At 34.5% G+C, this 24,046-nt stretch overlaps 2 protein-coding genes across 2 annotated transcripts; one reads left to right on the top strand and one right to left on the bottom strand.

Moving 5' to 3' along the window:
• The first annotated feature begins 15,195 nt into the window (after positions 1-15,195).
• LOC137713884 (uncharacterized) lies at positions 15,196-15,977 on the top strand. Its single transcript, XM_068453236.1, has 2 exons — positions 15,196-15,646; positions 15,782-15,977. The coding sequence occupies exons 1-2, from the start codon at positions 15,290-15,292 to the stop codon at positions 15,785-15,787; spliced, it is 363 nt and encodes a 120-aa protein (XP_068309337.1). The 5' UTR covers positions 15,196-15,289; the 3' UTR covers positions 15,788-15,977.
• Positions 15,978-21,214: 5,237 nt separating this feature from the next.
• On the bottom strand, positions 21,215-23,706 carry LOC137713931 (uncharacterized). Its single transcript, XM_068453292.1, has 6 exons — positions 23,421-23,706; positions 23,259-23,320; positions 23,002-23,137; positions 22,414-22,486; positions 22,058-22,123; positions 21,215-21,696 (listed from the first exon to the last, which is right to left on the bottom strand). Exons 1-6 carry the CDS (start codon positions 23,579-23,581, stop codon positions 21,481-21,483), a joined length of 714 nt encoding a protein of 237 aa, XP_068309393.1. The 5' UTR covers positions 23,582-23,706; the 3' UTR covers positions 21,215-21,480.
• Between the last annotated feature and the right edge of the window lie 340 nt (positions 23,707-24,046).

The following is a 24,046-nucleotide window of genomic DNA, read 5'->3' on the forward strand; positions in this document are numbered from 1 at the left end:
GAACTAAACCAAACTAACTCCAACTCAGTGCACAATCCTTTGGTTAAGAAGTCAAACTAACGTGCAACTTTCACACACTCAAACACAAACACTATCTGTTGGAAACCTCCCATAGTCACACGCCTATTGTCTCTATCTCTCAAGCCATTTCATGGCACTGAGATTGAAAACAACACTAGGGCACCTACGTGTTGAACGTAGTCCAGATTATGTCCAAATTTTGACACCAACACATTTTCTCTCTATCTTACATTTGTAACTCTATGATACATTCATCGCATTCATTCTCAATTCCTTCAATGTAATTAATAACTTAATAGTACTATATAAAAATTATTAGACGATCTTAGTGATACTTTTTTTTTTGGTCAAACGATAGATTTTGTTAGATTAGATATTAAATTAGCCACCTACGGGGTTTGAACCCAAGCCGTCATGCAAGAGCTGAACACCTTTCCAATACTGTGGTAAATGCCCACTTGCATCTGTGAGATGCTATTAATAGTTGAATTTTTGCTTAATTAATACATGATAAGTAATTTTTAAAATACCAACTGGTACTTCTATACCATTCTCTCTCTCTCTCTCTCTCTCTCTCTCTCTCTCTCTCTCTCTCTCTATATATATATATATATATATAGGCCTTTAAACCATTTTTTGTATATTTAATATGAGCCGTTGGATCAAATTTTAAGGGTCCAGATTATTTGATGAGAAGGATTAGGTGGAAGAGATCTGGAAGGATCCTTTCCGAAAGTTACACGCATAGCAGACATTAACGATTAAATTAAAATTTGGAATTGATTCGGTGGCTTGACGTGATAAGAAAAGCCATGACATATGCATGCATTGATTTGTTTCTTCTAACTCAAGGAATAAAGACTGGGCATTTTGAATTGTGCAGCCCATAATGCAAAAACAGATTCCATAGGTGATGTATAACTCAAAGGAAAGAAGGAATCCCACTCACCACTCCATTGCCTATATAAGAGACCTAACCCTAGAGCTGTCCAGAACCAACAGATATCGAAAATACTATCTAGAAATTAAGAAACCCTAGCCTTTTTCTTTCCCTGCTAATTACGTACCATGGATTTAATGCAACTCTACATGCCTGCCACTGATATGGCATGCCTCAGTGAGAGATACACCGCAACTAACGGTCAGGAGCACCATGCAACTAACAGCATGGCGTGCCATGGAAGAACCATGAAGAAGGGTGAGTACAGAAACAAGAAGCCACAAGAAAGAGAAAAGAAGAAGGGTGAGCACGGAAACAAGAAGCCAGGAGGCAAGTGATTAGAATTACACTAACCCTTACACTAAGGGAAAGTTCTCTTGTCATACTGTTAATTTTCGTCAATTAATTAGAGTTGATGTTCTTGATGCATATTACTTATAATATTTGTGTGTGACCATTTTGCAGAACTAAATCGAGCAGTTGTGGGAGATCATTGATTCCCATCGATCACTATGATCAGCAGAATGAAAGAGGCCTTTAAGTTATGATAAATAAGTACTAAGTTAATGTAAAATAAATGGCCTCTTGATATCTTGGCTTGTGTCCTGTGTGAAATAAATGTCCCACTTTCAAAATAAAGTTACATCGTGAGTTTGGTGCATTTGCTTCACTCTATAATTAACAAAGCCACACACCCATTTTTATCTTCTACACATTCATATTAATTTTTTGTCATTAATCTTCTTCAATTTATTCGATTTGATGGTCAAAAATTGAGAGGGTGTGTGAGAAGAAGAAATGCATGTGTGAATAGCCCTACCCATCAAGAGACCATATATATTTTATACAATGCAAACAGTACTGAATTTGACGTTGCTCAATGAAAAGCAACATGAGGAGAAATATTTCATCGTAACCGGAACACAGGTGATACACCACGTGTTTTTATATCCTTGCAACTATGTATGCATGGCATGTGGTAAATTTTCGCCATTAATTACGTAAAAATGACATGGTTGCACCAATTAAAAGTTACCGTTAGGGGGTATATGGCAGCCATTGATTGGTATTAATATTAACTACACTGAGAATAATTAAAGAACGATGAAGAACTAGAAAGAGAAATAATAGAGAGAAACTTAAGAAGAAAATAAAAGATCTTTGTATTATGATTATTGATGATTAATTTATACAACAGTTGTTCCTTCTGCTAGTTATATCGCACTTAACAACATGTAACAAACTATTAACAACTCTTAACGAAACTAGAATAGCTTATTACACCAGATGATGCCATTTATTAATCTTTGCCATATAAAACCAACGCATTAGATAGTGACACATCACTTAATACGTACCCCCAACATAATCTCAACTTGATAACCAAGTTTGAGATTGGACTTAAAAAATGGAGAACTATGACAATAACAACTCTTAATATTAATTCCTTTCCGCACTAATCAGGGTCAAGCAAGTGAAGAAAAAAACAATAACAATGTATATCATGAGAGAAACTTACATGCTCTGGAGTGATGAAATATTTATTCAAAATGTTACATTTATTTTATAATTCAGTTGTAGGTAAGTATTTATTCGTTGATCTAAACATTTAGATGGTTAAACATAGACTAGACCATCCATAATGATAATGAGTTGGGTCAAAACAAGTTAACTAATACTCATCCGACCAAAATGTTTCCCCACGAATTATGTCCATGATGAGACATGCTTAATTAAAAATTAGGTCCTTAAAATTCTCTTAGGAGGAAAGGGAATTATCAACTAACTCTTAATTTAGTAATATCTGTTTTTCAGTGTTAAAATATGTAAAAAAAAAAAAATAAGTGAAATACTCAATGTATTGTATACATTTGCTTCACCGGTGTGGCATGTTTTGCTTCTGCTGTAATTTTGATGTTTAAAAGGGACGATCACCTCAAATTTGATAGAGGTAATATATATTTAGCCCTTAATTTTTCTGATGTTGAATTCAAGACGTGTTCCTTTGGCCTTTCTTTTTGATACATCAATATATTTATATTAAGACGGTGGAGAAATAAATTGGTTGTGAACTTGTTATTTTTGAAATTCAAACCTAAGATATATCACCGAGAAGTGAAAATATCTGTAAACAAAAAAAATTGAACCAAGCCTCTCAAATCTCTTTCATATACAATCATCTAAAAAAAAAATGACGAAAAAAAAAGAAAAAAAGGAATGAAGGAGTTGTTATTGGTACGCACATAAAATCATTGCGCGCTTCTTATACTTTTATAAGAGAGAGTTTGCATACAGAAGAAGTGTGAGATGCCTTTTTCTAGAGTACTAATAACATTAACAAAAAAATAAATGAGTATAAAAAATAAAAGATCTCCTTTGTTGAAAAAGGAAAAAAAGAAAAAAGTTCAATACAAGTGAAGGTTGTGGTGTCATTTTTTGTTAAATTATTTATGATATTTACAAAGTTATTTTGACAAAAAGTCGTTAACTCACCCATAACAAGACATTAATATCAAACTTATTATAAACATATATCATTCTCGTATCCAAATAAGTCGAACATGAGATGCCTTTATACACCAACTAGTTATATACCATTTTATATTGAATTATTGAAGGACTTCAATCTTCATCTGGTTGCTGCCTGTCTGGATTGACAAGAGAGTGCGGGACCATTGGTACGCGTGGGGATGGGCAATAGTTATGGCGGGTATATAACCGCGGTTATTTACCCATAATCGTTTATGCTCATACCCGCATAACCGTTTACCTATTTGGTAATTGTCTAAACGGTTATACCCATACTCATAATCGTTTATAAACGGTTAACCATACCCATAACCGCATACTCATTTAACCGTAATAGTTTAATACCCGTTTACTCATTTACCCTTTTTAACCCGTTTATCATTTTTTTTTACCATTACCTCTTTTTCACCCGTATACATGTTTTTTTGACAATTTTAAAATTTAAAAAAAAAAATTGTCATAATTTTTTTTTTTTTTGACAATTAAACACCGTTATAGATACATTCATCATAAATTTCCGTATTTTAATTTTTTAAGTCCTTATATCATTCCAATAATTGAAATAATGTTTACGGACGATTTTTAACTGTTACCAATGAAGGTAATATAATATTTGCTAAGTATTCTTGGGTTACGAAAACTGTTTAGAAGACAGTATTCTTGGGTTATTTAACCCATAATGTAAAGTATTAACATAATATATACTAGCATATGGGCACACACAAAGTGTGTGTTAAATTTTTTTTTTTTTTTTTTTTTGAAATAGAAGGAGAGTGGAAGAGAGTAATAGAGAATGTGGGAGCGGGAAGTTTTTTATTTTATTTTATTTATTTATTTTTAATCAGAGATATGTTAGGATTATATGTGAGGTTTTGAAAAAAAAAAACAGCAAAATTTGGTTGTGTGAAATTACATTTCTGCCCCATACTTTTTATTCATGTTCTGTTTTAATTAGAAGGTTAAATTGGTAATTTCATAGGATTTTGGTTGACATTGAGTGTTTTAATTAGTAGAGATAATGAGCTACATTATATTATAATTAGTTATATAAACCATGCACTATAGTCAATAGCATTGATATAAGTTTTGTCCGATAGAGAACATGGTTTGTGTTAATTTTACATATATAAAATAAATTGGTAAACGGTTACCCGTTTATAATCACGGTTAATACTCATAACCATCCATTTAAATTTCACGGGTAAATGATTATACCCAGAACCGTTTATTTATCTAAACGGTTACCCATAACCGTAACCGTGAAGTTTAAATGGGCGGGTAACCGCAGTTACCCATAACCGTGGGTATTTTGCCCATCCCTAGTTACGCGTTACATTCCCATTGTGATCCATCGACAAAAGGATTGGTAGTCAATCAACTTCGTTTTCTTCTTCTTTTGTTCATGCATCAATTCTCTCCAATATGCCAAGGGCAAATTCAGTGGCGGAGTCAAAATTTTATATGTAGGAGAGCCTCTCACATATATAGGTAATTTGAACTCAGAACATGAGAGATTAAAGTAATTTGCATAAAAATTGAATGACCCTAAATGAAATAGAGACAATTAAAAACATTGCATAATTCAGAAACCCCAATATGAGGTAATGAGTAAGCAAGAAATTTTTTAAAATATAAGTTAAAAGCCAAAGAAAAGTTGATAGAATAATGATGGGAAGTAAAGATTGACATGCATCAACAATAACATCTGTCATAGTAGCAAGAAAAAAAAAAAAGAGGCAGCAATATGGGCAAATTAATGGAGAGTTATAAATCCAAGTTCTTCATATTTTGTCGTGACGTAAATTTAATTCCCCAAAATTTTCATATTTAAGCATCCTTATTATGAGTTAGAGATATGGTATGTTATGCGTCGACAGTTCTCATCATGAACGGATGTAAGACTCACAAGCGGACGCATCGGCAATTCTAATCATGAACGGATGTGAGATTCACAAGACATCGAGATGGCCAGTATTTACACTCACAACTGGAGTAAATTGTCTGTAGTGGGTTTGATGCCCTCCATATCGTATTCAGTAAGTGGAGGACAAATTCTTGCGAAGGGAAAGGGAGCAAAAAAGCATTCCTGACCTAATTCCAGCCCTTATTTCAAAAAGCAGCAGATTCAAAGGGTGATAAAGGATATGAGAAAAAGTAAAGGAATCCTATCTACCAATAGACAAAGCCGAAAACCTCCTGGTTGTTGGCTATATAAAGAGCAAGATCACAATGGTTTGAAGCACCATCCAATCCACAAAGCTAGCAAGAAGTAAGAAACCTCCTTTTATCTCACTTGCCATGGCTTCAATGCAGTGCTACATACCTGCTAATGAATTGTGCCAGCAAAAGTGCTCCGAAAACTCTTGTGGTTTTGGGCACAAAGAGAGTCACCATGGTCACCAATACGGTGGCCATGCAATGAGCGGTGGCCAGACTCATTAGTATGACCAAACCCATGCATAAAATCCAAACCACACCGTGCCTAAGCCACAGGCTCAGTGCTATAGCCAAACGCAGCAGTCATACTTGTTAGGTTTTGAACTTCTGTATCATGATAAGGATACCTAAAAACGTGGATTGAATCAATTAGAAGTCATGACCATGTCAACAACTTGTCTCCTGAAATTGAGGGATTGTGGGAGACTAATCTCCTGAAATTGAGGGAATGTGGGAGACAAGTTTCCTGGAATTAAGGGACTGTGGGAGTATTAAATCTTATCCCATTTGATGTAAAATATAATAGGTATTAACTAATCCCATGATAGCTGGGATCATGTTAGGAATATAGCCTATAAATCTGAACGTCCCTGCTCACCAGAAATCAGTTCACTCCATCACTAGACTATCGCTAGTATTGGACATAAGGGCTGTGTGAGTAGAAGACTTTCTGTTAACTTCTTCACAGTGTGTTCGCATTACTTCTCATGGCTTCTGCAGGTATGTATATATATATATACACTGATTCATTCATTTAAATCATCTTATTGTTTATTGTAATCTTAGCTTGGGACTAAATGCTTATTCTAACAATACTACCTTGATACCAGTCCGGCCAGACCTGGTCAATCGTATGGTCAAGCATACGGCCAAGGCCAACAATTTGACCACGGCCTAGCCAACGGCCAGAGTCCTTGCTCTGTGGCTCAAACCCATGGCAATCACAGTGGCCACGCTCACAGTGGCAGTCACCACCAAGCATCTCATGGTATGGCTTGCCATGGAGACTTGTGTTGTTGTCATCTGTGAGGTCATGACGATCCTGGAGACTTGTGTTGTTGTCATCGCAACAAGGACCTGCGCTGGCTGACATTTGCGACTCCGGCACGCTTGTTATTGCCCCGATAGGACTTTGTGGCGAACCGCTACATTTCAGCATCAGAAGGACCTTCTCATATGACGACAGTATCCTCTGCACTAAAAATTCGTGGGATTTTATGCAAATTCGTGGGGGGGGGGGGGGGGGGTAAAACAAAGTGTTTTTCATGCAAATTCGTGGGATTTTATCACCCATCATTTCTAAAGATGTTTTCACACTGTTTTAAAGTGTTTTTAGAGTGTTTTGAAGTGTTTTTATGTCTTTTGATAAGAAAATCCGAAAATTTACAAAACAATTACAAAATAGTTTTGAAAAACCCAAAAAGAGTTGTTTTTAAGTTGTTTTTGTGTGTTTGTTTGTGTCTTAGGTCACCTTCCAACACAATGATGAGGATTTGGTTTTTAATTGCATGACTATTAAAGAATGTTGTAAGCATGGCTGGAAGTTGATTTATGCTTTGGTTTATGCTTGGTTATGGTTATAATTTATGAATTCACATGTAATTACAAAGATAAAATCAGTTTTTGTAACATGCTTGAAGGAAGAAACTCAAACTAACGCTACAACCCTGAGAGACTTGAGCCTATAACGTTCTTTGGAGAGTATAATCTGTGATTTCTTGTTTTCTAAAGTCGTTGCATGATCTCATCATTCTTTGCTTGGTTGCTATTTAGAATGCATCTCATTATAGTTCCAAATACTAGAACTCATGCCTATTTCATTAAAAGCATGGTATTGATTGCATAACATACAATAAGATGAAGTTGTTAGTCAAGCCAGAGCCAAAAAGCCTATCCCTTTTCATATGTATTGTAGGATTAACCCTCTTGAGCCTTTTCAAAGCCTATTTTCGTTGTTAGCCACATTATCCTCACCTAGCCTAGAATAGGACTTTCCATACCTTGGTTCTTAAAGGATAGTGAAGCACGACTTAGAGTGAACTCCTTTGGTCAATATATGGCGGAAAATAAGGGTGGGGGAAGATGATAGGGCACGAAAAAGAAAAAAAAAAAAGAAAGAAAAAAGGAAAAAAAAAAAAAAGAAGAAAAGAAGAGAAAATTCGTGGAAAAATCAAAAGAAAATAGAAAAGTGTTCAAAAGAAAGAAAAGGAGTTGAAAAATAAGTGAGAATGAACTCACAAGTGTTGGTTGTTGAAGGAAGGGTCCAAAAGAGTGAATTTGACCCTAAATGTTGCATGAATCTTCCCTTGTGTTTAAAAGTTGGTTTTTGCCATTCAAAGTGAGTTTAAGTGTCAAATTCATTACTTTGCTTACTATTGCTTTAAGAACGTTTGTTTATCCTTACCTTTCTTTGTTAGCCAATACCTTACCCTCGTTACAACCCTCAACTTCTATCTTGATGTTATGTGTTCAATATGTGGAGTTTGAATTTGGTATGAGCATATGGAATCACTGGTTCTTGTTCTAAGTAGTAGCATTCCATTCATGAGATCATATTCATGTCATTATCGTAAATCCAGAAAATGCTTTCTTTGATATAACATATGTGAGTGTTAGTCTTCATATTTAAATCAATCTTCCCACATATACCTAGTGTAGGGTGTGAAGTTAGAAAATCTGTGTGAAAATAGAGTGCATTCTAGTGAGGAATTGAGGGAATTCTCTAAGGCATGTTACTACATTCAAAACATTGTTTTAATTGATTATATGTGAACTAATAAGTAGTAACTATGATTAAGTGTTTGTTGAAGTGTAAAGAAAGCTAAAAACCGTGGGAATGATGTTCATTAATGTGTCATGTTCGTTGGAAATCCCTGAGGTACATGTTGGAAGGTTTAGAATGTGTTTTGTTTGTTTTGGTTTATTTCGTTTTGCTCGAGGACTAGCAAAAGCTAAGTGTGGGGGAATTTGATAGGAGCATATTTAGGCGACTTACTTAGCTTGTTTTCGTGCATTTATGTTGTTAATTCATAGTTGTTTTAGTATTTTAAGACATTTTCGTATGTTTTTAGGTTCTAATGGCAAAGGGAGCAAGAAAGTGCATTTTGAGGCTATTTGGAGCATTTTTGGGCATGGATTGGATAGCTTAACCATGGAGCAAAGAGGATGGACGAAATTGAAGACAAGAAGAGCTAGGAAAGGCTACAAATCTGGTGGAAGAAGTTCTACTCCAATGAATATAAGGAAGAAGCAAGAAACAAGGAACCTTATCCAACCTTATCCAAACCTTATCTTATCCTATCCTAGAAACCTTATCCTATCCTATCTCTAACATTATCCTATTTTTTCCTATCCAAATTAGGTGGGGACTTAAACTTAGCTATTTAGGTGGGATTAGATATATATCTAAACACTTAGAACAGATTCTAGACCCCCATTCCTTTGTATGCCGCATGTACACCACTCCTAGTAGGTTTAGGAATTGAAAACCTTCTCCTACTCTTATATCACATGTTCATATCCCTTTAGGATTAGGAATCTGTTTTAAACCTTTCTTTCTAGAAGCCTTATCTTATCCCTAAAGCCCTTGTCGCACCTATCCTTCTAGAAGGGCCTAAATCCATGCCGTGCACTACCTATCCCAATCCCCTGTGGTTTCTGCCTTAAAATACCCCATTTTCAATAGGATTAGGCAATCCTTCTCCTTCACTAAGTGTGCCAAACTAGCCTATATAAACAGCCTTGCCGTGCCATTTAATCACCACCACTCCTTCACACAACAGTCATACATTCATTCAGAAATCAACCTTTGCCGTGACCTTGCAACCACCCATCCATCATTCCCCTACTTCCATACCTCCATCCCAACCTCCATACACCACCATAACCCCTTGCCGCACCACCATACATACCTAAACCCATCCAAAATCCAGAAAATCATCCACAAACTCACCATAGACCCTTGTGTCGTGACCTAGCAAGGAGGAGGAGAAGGAAGACCAAGCCTTGGGCGTTTGTGCATTCAAGTTGGAGTGTTGGACGTTTTTAGGTGTAATCTATCTTTTATTTTCAATGTTTAAATCTATATTGCTTTGTTTTGTCATGAACATGAGAGGCTAAACTCGTTTTAGCCTAGGGATGCTTTGAAACCATGATTACATTTATAATATGAGTTGATTAAGTCCAGTTTTGATTTCATAAGTCATGAACACAATTTGCTTAACCGTTTGATGGATAACTTATTCTTGTATGTTTATTAGGGAGGCCTACTTAATTTGCATGCTTGAATTTGGGGCTAGAATATAAGGGTGTTTCACATAATCGTTACAAACTTATGTTCACAAGTAGTTAAGGTTGTTTTCACAATCATGTTAAGTAAATTCCTAGCATGCGTATCATAATGTCATAGTTACAAGTGCTTTGTCAATACTTATGATTTCCATTGAACGTAATGATCTTTGACCGTATCTCTATTATGATGTCATGTAGGGGACGTTTTGGAGAATGCTTTGGGTTGTTGTATGATGTCATCCAATCCACTAACTTAAGGGAAATCTGAGGGTTAATTAGTGATGTCACGGTTAATCTGGGGTGTTGAGTTTCATGGTTAATCGGAAAAGCAACTGGAAATCAATTTATGTTAGAAAGTATCATGTGTGGAGAAGTATCCCTTGGCTATCCTATCATCCATTAGTTTTTCTAAAATTCGTCCAAAATCTGTTTTAAAGTTTTAAGTTACTTGTTTTCTTTTAAATTCGTCCAAAATCAAAACCCCCTTTCTTATTTGTTCCAAATTTGTCCAAAAGAGTCTTTTTGAGTCTTTAGAGTCAAAACCAAGTGTATTTCGTCCAAATTAAGTCCTAGAGTCTAAATTGAGTCTTTTTGGTTGTTTTAAGTTGTTTTGAGTCTTTAAAGTTTGTTTTTGGTCATATAAGTTAGTAAGAGTCTTGTGAGGTCATTTAAAGTGTTTTAAAACATATTTTCACATCTTTGAGTCAATTTTCATTAGATTAGCAATCCCTCCTAATCCCCGGCCTAGAACGATCCCTACTTATATCTATACTACAATTGTCAAAAAGAGGGTTTAATTTGAGTGCTATCTTATTTCACATCATCCACCTGGACCAATGACAGCTACCTATGTTTTGATTTTTCTCATACATTTTCCTCAAATATTCTCTCTCCCGCAAAGTTCGTATAGTGCCAACCTTTTTTTCTCATTAACTTCTGTCAAAATTAGTTGACCATTCATGACAGAGTGCATTTTGAAGTAGACTGGTAGATTTGCGCAATAATCATGCTGTTAAAACACATTTTTGAGGGCATTGCCATTGGTACTCCAAAAATCTAATTTTGCATTCCAAATTTTTTATAATTAGAAAGAAAAATATAATAACGAAGAGTGTAGAATTAGATTTTTATAATGTTTATATTTCATTTCTTAATTGTATGCAATATATTCACTACTAGAAAATCTCTCTTCCGACGAATTTTGAGCCAACAAATATATTTTGTCGGCAAAGCAGCTTTCACCAGACGAATTTTTTGCTTTGTTGGCTCATAGTTGTTGAATTTGTGCCGACAATAAATTTGTGGGCAAAAAAGATTTATACAAATGGATAAATTGACAGTCGAAAAAGCATGCAAGTTTTTTCGTAAAGAAGGGCACGGACTAATTCATTTTTGCACCTTCTCTTTTTTGGTCTTTTTAAATCATCTGCCTTTTTTTTTTTTTTTTTTTTTTTGTCTTTTTGCTTCTAAAAACTCCCCCTTAAATTTAAAATTATTGAACCCTGATATGATATCATTGAACAAGTAGTGATTAGATTTATATGTGCTGTTGATTTATTTATTTTTAATAGAAACGATATCATTGATCAAACTCAATCACACAAACATGTTTTGAAGGAGGATGTCCAGGATGGTATTAGGTGGATTCTCGAACTAAATTATTTGAATACCAACCGAAATATCAAGCCCGGTTAAGCGGTGTGCAACATCGTTACATAAACGGGATACTTGTGAAAAACTTGTTTCCTGCACTTTTGTGGGATATTAAGTCCAACAATATACATACATACATACATACATACATACATACATATATATATATATATAGTAGTATCAAAAGTTGAAGTCATAGTACATCAAACAGTCAAGTTTTATCATTTCATCATTAATGGAGAAATTAGGTTCACATCCTTCATTTTACTACTATATTAATTAAAATCCTATTCATTTTCAAGTTTTGATCAAGATCCTTGGGTATTAATAACATCATTAATTATTTGAATAATAAAATATATTCCTTTAGTGTTAAAAATGTTACAATTAGTATACCTATATTTATGGCTAAATTTTTTATCATATATTTTTATTTTTAGTTTGTACCTAGTTTTAATTTGCAAACCTTTTTATATTTGTACCAATTTTCTTTTCATTTTTAATTTGTACCTATATATTAGTTTCTTTTTGTGCCCATATTTTTTTAAAGTTTTATTTGTATTTGTACCCATGTGTTTACTATCACGTGATATTGTATATTTAGTCAATGATAGAAAAATTACATATGGTATATTTATGTTTTATGGCTAAACTTTGTATCATATATTTATATTTTTAGTTTGTACCCACTTTTAATTTGCAACATTTTTTTGAAATTTGTAGTATTTTCTTTTTAGTTTTAATTTGTACCCATATATTAATTTCTTTTAGCGCCCATATTTTAAAAAAAAATCATTTGTATTCATATTTTTTTAATTTTTTATTTGTACCCTAATTTATTTATAATGTACCCATTCTTCTTTATTAATGTACCACTTTGTTATATGTGAAATGTATCATTTTTTTTTTTTTGCAAAATGTACCAATTTTTTTAACACTATGGATACATTCTTTTGCCATTTATTATTTCTTATTGTTACATAGTTGTTATCCATTTATTCAATCAAAATGTTTGAATTTTTTTATTGCAACCGTTTCTATAATGAGGGACTTCATAAAATATCAAACAATTAATGCCAAAACTATAAAAATAAAAATATTAATAGTAATATAATGAGGTGTACAAAGTCAAGGAACCTTGATCAAAGTTTAAAAACCATTAAAGCTTTAGTAAAAAAATGTTAAAGATTAGGGACCGCATCCAAAGTATCTCTTTAATTAAACTGCAAAACGAAAAAATTTTCAAACCTGGTGTAAAAGATGTTATGAGAGTTCACTGAGTGCTTGTAAGAAAATGAAATGGAAATTTGTATTGATTGTCTCTCTTTTCTTTTTTCAATCTGTTATCATTTGTCACTACATGAAATTCCACCTACCAATTGATCGAATTTTTAAAGAAAAGAAAGAAAAAGAATGTTCCATGAGACTGAAGGGATAGCCTTTTCCAGAATGCACTAGTACTATATGGTTCGATGGGACCAAAATGCGTTGCATGTAGAATGATCCCATGTACATATGGTAGTAACGAGATAAATACAATTCTAAACATATATTATGTTCTAACTGTAGAATATTCCATGTACTTAATTATTAATGTACATATGTCAAAAAATGAAGTCCACATTGTAGTAGTTATAGCTCACTAAATGTTGTTATATTGTCACATGTCAGTTGATAAGATTTGAGACGTAAGTGTGATTTTTTTTTTTTTCACTTTGTTTCAGAAATAAATAAAAATAAGCCTTCTATAAGGCTTATTCATTTTTATTTATGCAAAAGTTGCACGACTCCGACCCATAAACTTTGAAGCTAAAATTGGGGCTCGGATATTCATCTCATTTCACTCTAACCTATATGAGGGCTCTGAATCGATAGGTTCCTCTCCAAGACGCGGCTGCCACATAGGCGATCAAAGTTTGGAATATATCACCCATGCCTACGCACGCATCATCTGATTTGTTGGTGTCACTACCGCGGCCGTGCAAACCGCTTCAAGACACAACTAAATGCCACCTACCGAAAATTACATTCACTGCCTTATAAAGTCAGATGCCTTCAAGCTCAAGACCTTCGTCAAATTCTATCTCTACAATTAGACAAAAACCTTGAGTGATTCTTCAATCAACCCATTTGCTTTTTCAGCACAAATCCAATTTCTCTTCAATAAAAACTTTTTTTTAGCTCTTCACCTACAATCTCAAAGCCTTCTTTCAAAGCAAACAGTGCATGTGATCTCTAGATCTCAAGCTATTACAGCTCTGCCACCTTGTGGTATGATTCGGTTGATGTGCAATTTCAACCACCTTGCTTTCATCTCTGATGCGTATGTTTTAAAGTAAGTCCAATCCGAGACCAGTGATCTTGGTGGACTTCTCTAGCATTTTCATGTCCTTCATGGCCTAAATCTTACCAGAGTTTTACTGCTTTCTTTACATTAATTTCTAGTCAATTTACATTTCAAGTCATGTAGCTCGGCCCATCAACCTAGATTTTACTTTTCTGAAAGAATTTTAAGTCCTCTTTGCTCGAGAAACATATAAAAGAATTAAACCAAACTAACTCCAACTCAGTGCACAATCATTTGGTTAAGAAGTCAGACTAACGTGCACCTTTCACACACACTCAAACACAAACACTATCTGTTGGAAACCTCCCATAGTCACACGCCTATTGTCTCTATCTCTCAAGCCATTTCGTGGCACTGAGATTGAAAACAACACTTAGGGCACCTACGTGTTGAACGCAGTCCAGATTCTGTCCAAATTTTGACACCAACACATTTTCTCTCTATCTTACATTTGTAACTCTATGAGACATTCATCGCATTCATTCTCAATTCCTTCAATGTAATTAATAACTTAATAGTACTATATAAAAATTATTAGACGATCTTAGTGATACTTTTTTTTTTTTTTGGTCAAACGATAGATTTTGTTATATTAGATATTAAATTAGCTACCTACGGGGTTTGAACTCAAGCCGTCATGCAAGGGCTGAACACCTTTCCAATACTGTGGTAAATGCCCACTTGCATCCATGAGATACTATTAATAGTTGAATTTTTGCTTAATTAATACATGATAAGTAATTTTGTAAAATACCAATTGGTACTTCTATACCATTCTCTCTCTCTCTCTCTCTCTCTCTCTCTCTCTCTCTCTCTCTCTCTCTCTATATATATATATATATATATATAGGCCTTTAAACCATTTTTTGTATATTTAATATAAGCCGTTGGATCAAATTTCAAGGATCCAGATTGTTTGATGAGAATGATTAGGTGGAAGAGATCCGGCAGGATCCTTTCTGAAAGTTACACGCATAGCAGACATTAACGATTAAATTAAAATTTGGAATTGATTCGGTGGCTTGACGTGATAAGAAAAGCCATGACATGCATTGATTTGTTTCTTCTAACTCAAGGAATAAAGACTGGGCATTTTGAATTGTGCAGCCCATAATGCAAAAGCAGATTCCATAGGTGATATGTAACTCAAAGGAAAGAAGGAATCCCACTCACCACTCCATTGCCTATATAAGAGACCTAACCCTAGAGCTGTCCAGAACCAACAGATCTCGAAAATACTATCTAGAAATTAAGAAACCCTAGCCTTTTTCTTTCCCCGCTAATTACGTACCATGGCCTCAATGCAATGCCACAAGCCTGCCACTGATGAGGCATGCCCCAAAACTTGCCAAAACAAGCCTGCCAGTGAGAGCTCATTAGGGCAAAAGGTGTCTGGCTTTCTGAAAGGTCACCATGGCTCTCACAGCAGCAGCCACACTCAGTGCTCAGCCACCGCAACTAACGGTCAGGGGCACCATGCAACTAACAGCACGGCGTGCCATGGAAGAACCAAGAAGAAGGGTGAGCACAGAAACAAGAAGACAGGAGGAGGCAGAAATCTTCTTCAGAAGATCAAGGATGGTATTTCCGGCCATAGCAGCAGCAGCAGCGACAGCGAGAGCGACCAGGAAGGCAGCTGCAGAAAGAAGGCAAGTGATTAGAATCACACTAACCCTTACACTAAGGGAAAGTTCTCTTGTCATACTGTTAATTTTCGTCAATTAATTAGAATTGATGTTCTTGATGCATATTACTTATAATATTTGTGTGTGACCATTTTGCAGAACTAAATTGAGCAGTTGTGGGTGATCATCGATTCCCATCGATCACTATGATCAGCAGAATGAAAGAGGCCTTTAAGTTATGATAAATAAGTACTAAGTTAATGTAAAATAAATGGCCTCTTGATATCTTGGCTTGTGTCCTGTGTGAAATAAATGTCCCTCTTTCAAAATAAAGTTACATCGTGAGTTTGGTGCATTTGCTTCACTCTATAATTAACAAAGCCACACACCCATTTTTATCTTCTACACATTCATATTAATTTTTTGTCATTAATCTTCTTCAATTTATTCGATTTGATGGTCAAAAATTGAGAGGGTGTGTGAGAAGAAGAAATGCATGTGTGAATAGCCCTACCCATCAAAAGACCATATTTTATACAATGCAAACAGTACTGAATTTGACGTTGCTCAATGAAAAGTAACATGAGGAGAAATATTTCATCGTAACCGGAACACAGGTAATACACCACGTGTTTTTATATCCTTACAACTATGTATGCATGGCATGTGGTAAATTTTCGCCATTAATTACGTAAAATGGACATGGTTGCACCAATTAAAAGTTACCGTTAGGGGTACATGGTGGCCGTTGATTGGTATTAATATTAACTACATTGAGAATAATTAAAGAACGATGAAGAACTAGAAAGAGAAATAAGAGAGAAATTTAAGAAGAAAATAAAAGATCTTTGTATTATGATTATTGATGATTAATTTATACAACAGTTGTTCCTTCTGCTAGTTATATCGCACTTAACAACATGTAACAAACTATTAACAACTCTTAACGAAACTAGAATAGCTTATTACACCAGATGATGCCATTTATTAATCTTTGCCATATAAAACCAACGCATTAGATAGTGACACATCACTTAATACCCCCAACATAATCTCAACTTGATAACCAAGTTTGAGATTGGACTTAAAAAATGGAGAACTATGACAATAACAACTCTTAATATTAATTCCTTTCCGCACTAATCAGGGTCAAGCCAAGTGAAGAAAAAAACAATAACAATGTATCTCATGAGAGAAACTTACATGCTCTGGAGTGATGAAATATTTATTCAAAATGTTACATATATTTATTTTATAATTCAGTTGTAGGTAAGTATTTATTCGTTGATCTAAGCATTTAGATGGTTAAACATAGACTAGACCATCCATAATGATAATGAGTTGGGTCAAAACTAGTTAATTAATACTCATCCGACCAAAATGTTTCCCCACGAATTATGTCCATGATGAGACATGCTTAATTAAAAATTAGGTGCTTAAAATTCTCTTAGGAGGAAAGGGAATTATCAACTAACTCTTAATTTAGTAATATCTGTTTTTCAGTGTTAAAATATGTAAAAAAAAAAAAAAGTGAAATACTCAATGTAGTGTATACATTTGCTTCACCGGTGTGGCATGTTTTGCTTCTGCTGTAATTTTGATGTTTAAAAGGGATGATCACCTCAAATTTGATAGAGGTAATATATATTTAGGCCTTAATTTTTCTGATGTTGAATTCAAGACGTGTTCCTTTGGCCTTTCTTTTTGATACATCAATATATTTATATTAAGACGGTGGAGAAATAAATTGGTTGTGAACTTGTTATTTTTGAAATTCAAACCTAAGATATATCACCGAGAAGTGAAAATATCTCTAAACAAAAAAAAATTGAACCAAGCCTCTCAAATCTCTTTCATATACAATCATCTAAAAAAAAATGACAAAAAAAAAAGAAAAAAAGAAAGGAATGAAGGAGTTGTTATTGGTACGCACATAAAATCATTGCGCGCTTCTTATACTCTTATAAGAGAGAGTTTGCAAGTGTGAGATGCCTTTTTCTAGAGTACTAATAACATTAACAAAAAAAATAAATGAGTATAAAAAATAAAAGATCTCCTTTGTTGAAAAAGGAAAACAAGAAAAAAGTTCAATACAAGTGAAGGTTGTGGTGTCATTTTTTGTTAAATTATTTATGATATTTACAAAGTTATTTTGACAAAAAGTCATTTAACTCACCCATAACAAGACATTAATATCAAACTCATTATAATCATATATCATTCTCGTATCCAAATAAGTCGAACATGAGATGCCTTTATACACCAACTAGTCATATACCATTTTAATTATATTGAATTATTGAAGGACTTCAATCTTCATCTGGTTGCTGCCTGTCTGGATTGACAAGAGAGTGCGGGACCATTGGTATGCATGGGGATGGACAACAGTTATGGCGGGTATATAACCGCGGTTATTTACCCATAATCGTTTATGCTTATACTCGCATAACCGTTTACCCGTTTGGTAATTGTCTAAACGGTTATACCCATACTCATAATCGTTTATAAACGGTTAACCATACCCATAACCGCATACTCATTTAACCGTAACAGTTTAATACCCATTTACTCATTTACCCTTTTTAACCCGTTTATCATTTTTTTTACCATTACCTCTTTTTCACCCGTATACATGTTTTCTTAACAATTTTAAAATTTATAAAAAAAAAAAAAAAAACAATTGTCATAATTTTTTTTTTTTTTTGACAATTAAACACCGTTATAAATACATTCATCATACATTTCCATATTTTAATTTTTTAAGTCTTTATATCATTCCAATAATTGAAATAATAGTTTACGGACGATATTTTTAACTGTTACCAATGAAGGTAATATAATATTTGCTAAGTATTCTTAGGTTATGAAAACTGTTTAGAAGACATTCTTGGGTTATTTAACCCATAATGTAAAGTATTAACATAATATATACTAGCATATGGGCACACACAAAGTGTGTGTTAAATTTTTTTATTTTTGTTTTTGAAATAGAAGGAGAGTGGAAGAGAGTAATAGAGAATGTGGGAGCGGGAAGTTTTTTATTTTATTTTATTTATTTATTTTTAATTAGAGATATGTTAGGATAATTTGGTTGTGTGAAATTACATTTCTGCCCCATATTTTTTATTCATGTTCTGTTTTAATTAGATGGTTAAATTGGTAATTTCATAGGATTTTGGTGGACATTGAGTGTTTTAATTAGTAGAGATAATGAGCTACATTATATTATAATTAGTTATATAAGGCATGCACTATAGTCAGTAGCATTGATCTAAGTTCTGTCCGATAGAGAACATGGTTTGTGTTAATTTTACATATATAAAATAAATGGGTAAACGGTTACCCGTTTATAATCACGGTTAATACCCATAACCATTCATTTAAATTTCACGGGTAAATGGTTATACCCATAACCGTTTATTTATCTAAACGGTTACCCATAACCTTAACCGTGAAGTTTAAATAGGCGGGTAACCGCAGTTACCCATAACCGTGGGTATTTTGCCCATCCCTAGTTACGCGTTACATTCCCTTTGTGATCCATCAACAAAAGGATTGGAAGTCAATCTGATTCCAAACTCCGTTTTCTTCTTCTTTTGTTCATGCATCAATTCTCTCCAATATGCCAAGAGCAAATTCAGTGGTGGAGTCAGAATTTTATATGTAGGAGAGCCTCTCACATATATAGGTAATTTGAACTCAGAACATGAGAGATTAAAGTAATTTGCATAAAAATTGAATGACCCTAAATGAAATAGAGACAATTAAAAACATTGCATAATCCAGGAACCCCAATATGAGGTAATGAGTAAGCAAGAAATTTTTTAAAATATAAGTTAAAAGCCAAAGAAAAGTTGATAGAATAATGATGGGAAGTAAAGATTGACATGCATCAACAATAACATCTGTCATAGTAGCAAGAAAGAAAGAAAAAAGAAAAAAAGAAAAAAAAGGAGGCAGTAATATGGGCAAATTAATGGAGAGTTATAAATCCAAGTTCTTCATATTTTGTCATGACGTAAATTTAATTCCCTAAAATTTTCATATTTAAGCATCCTTATTATGAGTTAGAGATATGGTATGTTATGCGTCGACAGTTCTCATCATGAATGGATGTAAGACTTACAAGCGGACGCATCGGCAATTCTAATCATGGACGGATGTGAGACTCACAAGACATCGAGATGGCCAGTGTTTACACTCACAACTGGAGTAAATTGTCTGTAGTGGGTTTGATGCCCTCCACATCGTATTCAGTAAGTGGAGGACAAATTCTTGCGAAGGGAAAGGGAGCAAAAAAGCATTCCTGACCTAATTCCAGCCCTTATTTCAAAAAGCAGCAGATTCAAAGGGTGATAAAGGATATGAGAAAAAGTAAAGGAATCCTATCTACCAATAGACAAAGCCGAAAACCCCCTGGTTGTTGGCTATATAAAGAGCAAGATCACAATGGTTTGCAGCACCATCAAATCCACAGAGCTAGCAAGAAGTAAGAAACCTCCTTTTATCTCACTTGCCATGGCTTCAATGCAGTGCTACTACCTGCTAATGAATTGTGCCAGCAAAAGTGCTCCGAAAACTCGTGGTTTTGGGCACAAAGAGAGTCACCATGGTCACCAATACGGTGGCCATGCAATGAGCGGTGGCCAGACTCATTAGTATGCCCAAACCCATGCATACAATCCAAACCACACCGTGCCTAAGCCACAGGCTCAGTGCTATAGCCAAATGCAGCAGTCATACTACCTTGATACCAGTCCGGCCAGACCTGGTCAATCGTATGGTCAAGCATACGGCCAAGGCCAACAATTTGACCACGGCCTAGCCAACGGCCAGAGTCCTTGCTCTGTGGCTCAAACCCATGGCAATCACAGTGGCCACGCTCACAGTGGCAGTCACCACCAAGCATCTCATGGTATGGCTTGCCATGGAAGGGCTGAAAAGCACAAGAAGAAGGCGAATGTATGCAAGACAAAATGCAAGAATGGCTACCGAAGTGGTAGTGACAGCGGCAGCGACTGTGACAGTGACTGAAGATGCATGCAAAATAAGGTTAAATGTTATATATACGCCACCATTTATAACGACTCTGTACGCAAACAATTCATATCGTTTCATGATGAAAAAAGAAGTTATAACGCCCAGAAAATTCAATGTTATATGCTCTAATCTATGTTTCTAACTATCTTGGCCAATTCTTTTGCAGAGGCAATAACATTTATGGAGAAGAAACTAGAGAAACTGCCTCGCAGTGTATTAAATACATATATAAGATGAAGACTGCATGACATGCTTCACAAGTGTGGTACTGTATCCTATATAAGAAATAAATGGTTTGCGTGTAACAGTGTGTTTAATGAATAAGTCCTCCACAACACATTGGTGCAATTGTTCACCAACTAATCTATATACACAATAATTTACTTCAATCAATAGATATTGGGGTAAATGAAATGAGTTATAGTGTAAACCGTCAAAACCTCACGTAAACAATGCATCTGTGAGAGAGAATCTTTATACACAGTATACATCGAGAACCATAAATCAAAGATGGTGCAGAAGCAGCGCATTAATAAGTTTTCAGCAAAATATAGACATGCAAACCAATAGTACGATACAATAAAAATAAGTACTCCACCATATGCTAGCAATACCATAGTAATGTTTTAAGTGTCAACGTCTATCAAAACACACCTCTAAATAAAGTTACGGATTGACAGTACAAAAAGAGCATGAGAAGTTTACATCACAAGAGGAAGCAAGGAATTGATGGCACAAAAATAGCATGATAACAGTGTATGGACAACATGATACAACCCTTGATATTACATGGAAACTTTTCTAGGCAATATAAAGTGTCACCTTCCTTCAAGAGACCTCAACCAAAAAGCTGCAATGGCCTGAAAAGCAAGATCTTCAGCTTTGTCTTGGGATAACCCAGTGCTTTGCATATGCTTCTTTCCAATCTTGAAGGAGTGGTCGCCACCATCAATGACATGCAAATCATTAAGGCATTTCATCTTCTTGCGAGTAGTTTCTAGCTTTTCCAATGGACAAAGCCCATCTTTACTACCCTTCATAAAGCATAATAGTAACATACAAACCCGAAAATGTATGAGATACAAAACATAAGAAAGCAGCATATATATAATGGTAATAACAAATTTATAAAGTGATAATATATAGAAAGAAAAGGAAGTTCTCAATCTGGTCATAAAAAGAGACAAAAGACAACTGAATAAAGTGACACAAAAGACCTAATAACAACTTTATAAAGCGATAACATAATGATTAATTGTATAACAACTTTATAAAGGAATACCATAAAGTGAAAAATATATAATGCTAATTTGAAATTTTGAACGTATACGGTGCAGCAGTTCGAAATTTGTATGATCACAGAAAATGAAAGAAAAAAGTAAACTTTTCAAATACCTGTACAAACATTATGGGAATAGAAAGTTCCAATATCGTTTCATCTCGCACTGCTCCATTCATGCCCTGAAATTAAGGCACCCATGGCAGGCACACAGTTCGCATATTTACAAAGTTGGGTAGAAGTCCATTAGGTTAAAACATCAACTTTGAAGGGTCCAATGAATGCAGATTTTCTTCTTCAAAATATCATATGATCTAATCTCAGTTAGTTGCAACATCCATATGTGTTATAGAAGATTTACTGCCCAGTGATTTTATGCCAATAAACAGAAAGGAAGAAGGAAAAACATATAAGAAAAAGAGACAATCACTTGGCAGAAATGAGATGCAGGGATAACATCAGAACAGCAAACCTTTAGTGGGTATCCTAAGCAAACTATTGTTGAGGCATATATATCTTCCTTGCAAGCTACCATGCAGCTGACTCTACATACAAATGAAATCCAAATTCATAAAAAACAAGGCAGAATATGTTGTAGAAAAGGAATACCAAATACGGCATGCATCATTGCTTCTCTATCTTATTGACATGCTCATTACTTAAGGGATCCAATGCATGTAACAACTATAGTATATGAATGTAAAATTATGGGTTTATTTGTACACAAGTTCCTCTACAGAGGAAAACAAGTCCTAATCCAAAAAATTCATATGTAAGCAATACACCCCTAATATCATTACCTTGGTAAAGGACTTAATATAACTTCAAACTTATACAACAGAAACAAAGCAGAGCTTCATAAATTGTCTACATTTCTAATTTTCTAGAGTTGAGCACTGCTGCCCGTAGAAGATGCATTGAAAATTCATATCGTTAATCCAACATTTTAACTTCCAAAGCGGTTCTCCAGCATTACTTGACTTTAACAGACACTACCTTCTAGTAGTAAAATTTTAGGCTAGAGCAAATAAACGTCACCACAAAGGAAGAGAATTATAACCTTGAACCCATAGATTTCCCGGCTAAAATCAACGGATGACCCGGGTACTTAGCAACTGCCTTTTTGACAACATCGGCATGAAAACCGACCAACTTTTCAGCCTTTGGAGGAGCCCTCTTTTTCCCACCAGAAATATCTGCCAAGAACACAACTTCTAGATTATACAAATACAATAGAGATAACCCAATTCCATGAATAACCCAGATCACTATATACCCAAAAGAACTGAAAATTTATCAAAATTCACATATACTTACATGGGTAATCGAAGGTAACAACTTCTACAGCGTTTAGCGCTTTTCCCAACATATCCTTCCACCTAAACAAAAACCCACAAAGCTAAGCTAAAAGCTTCAAGCTTTACTCAACGAAATATTTTTCTAATGTTTCCAAAAGAAGCAAAGAAATTGAAAAGGGACCTGATCATCCAGTCGGAAGAAGAAGAAGCACCAGCACCATGAGCAAAGACCACCACAGGGGATAATTTCTCTGGTGTGGATGAAGGTGCCGCTGACGGGTCATCTGCTTCGTCTTTGCTCTGGTTCTTACGCTTGCGTTTTGACGGTGGTGGTGAAGCCATTCGTAATCGAAGGAAAGCACTTTGAAATGATTCTCAATTTTCAATCTGATTGAAACCCTAGAATCTATTTCAGCACTGAACTGATTTTCGCGCCAAATGGTGGGAAACACCCAACTAGAAGAATGTGCCGCGCGCCATTTGGCAAGTGAGTAATGATTAAAATTGGGTTGGGTTTTTCTCATTCGGTAAATAGGGTTAGTCCAAGGAAAGCCCAATTTGGATTTCTGTTTGGTCAAATGATCTAATAATTGATAATTGAATTATTTTTTTTGAATTGTTATTTAAGTGTTGATTAACGTCTTTATTTCTTATTGGTAACATATCATTTAGTTTGCAAATTTGGTCTCTCTACCATTATCGAGTAATATAGCATTATCCAAAGAGTAATATACGAAGACCAAAATTTTAAACTAAATTTTGTAAACCAAATGATGTGTTTGTTTATGATTGAATAATTATTAAGTG

The sequence above is a fragment of the Pyrus communis genome, chromosome 13 (assembly GCF_963583255.1).
Source record: "Pyrus communis chromosome 13, drPyrComm1.1, whole genome shotgun sequence".
Lineage (NCBI taxonomy): Eukaryota > Viridiplantae > Streptophyta > Magnoliopsida > Rosales > Rosaceae > Pyrus > Pyrus communis.

Excerpts from the sequence above, each read along its gene's own strand:
- LOC137713931 (XM_068453292.1), bottom strand. The coding sequence starts at position 23,581 with ATGGCTTCACCACCACCGTCAAAACGCAAGCGTAAGAACCAGAGCAAA. Across the intron at positions 23,138-23,258 it reads TGTTACCTTCGATTACCCAT|ATATTTCTGGTGGGAAAAAG; the intron begins GTAAGTATATGT and ends TGTTCTTGGCAG. Across the intron at positions 21,697-22,057 it reads TTCCCATAATGTTTGTACAG|GGTAGTAAAGATGGGCTTTG; the intron begins GTATTTGAAAAG and ends TGCTTTATGAAG.
- LOC137713884 (XM_068453236.1), top strand. The coding sequence starts at position 15,290 with ATGGCCTCAATGCAATGCCACAAGCCTGCCACTGATGAGGCATGCCCC.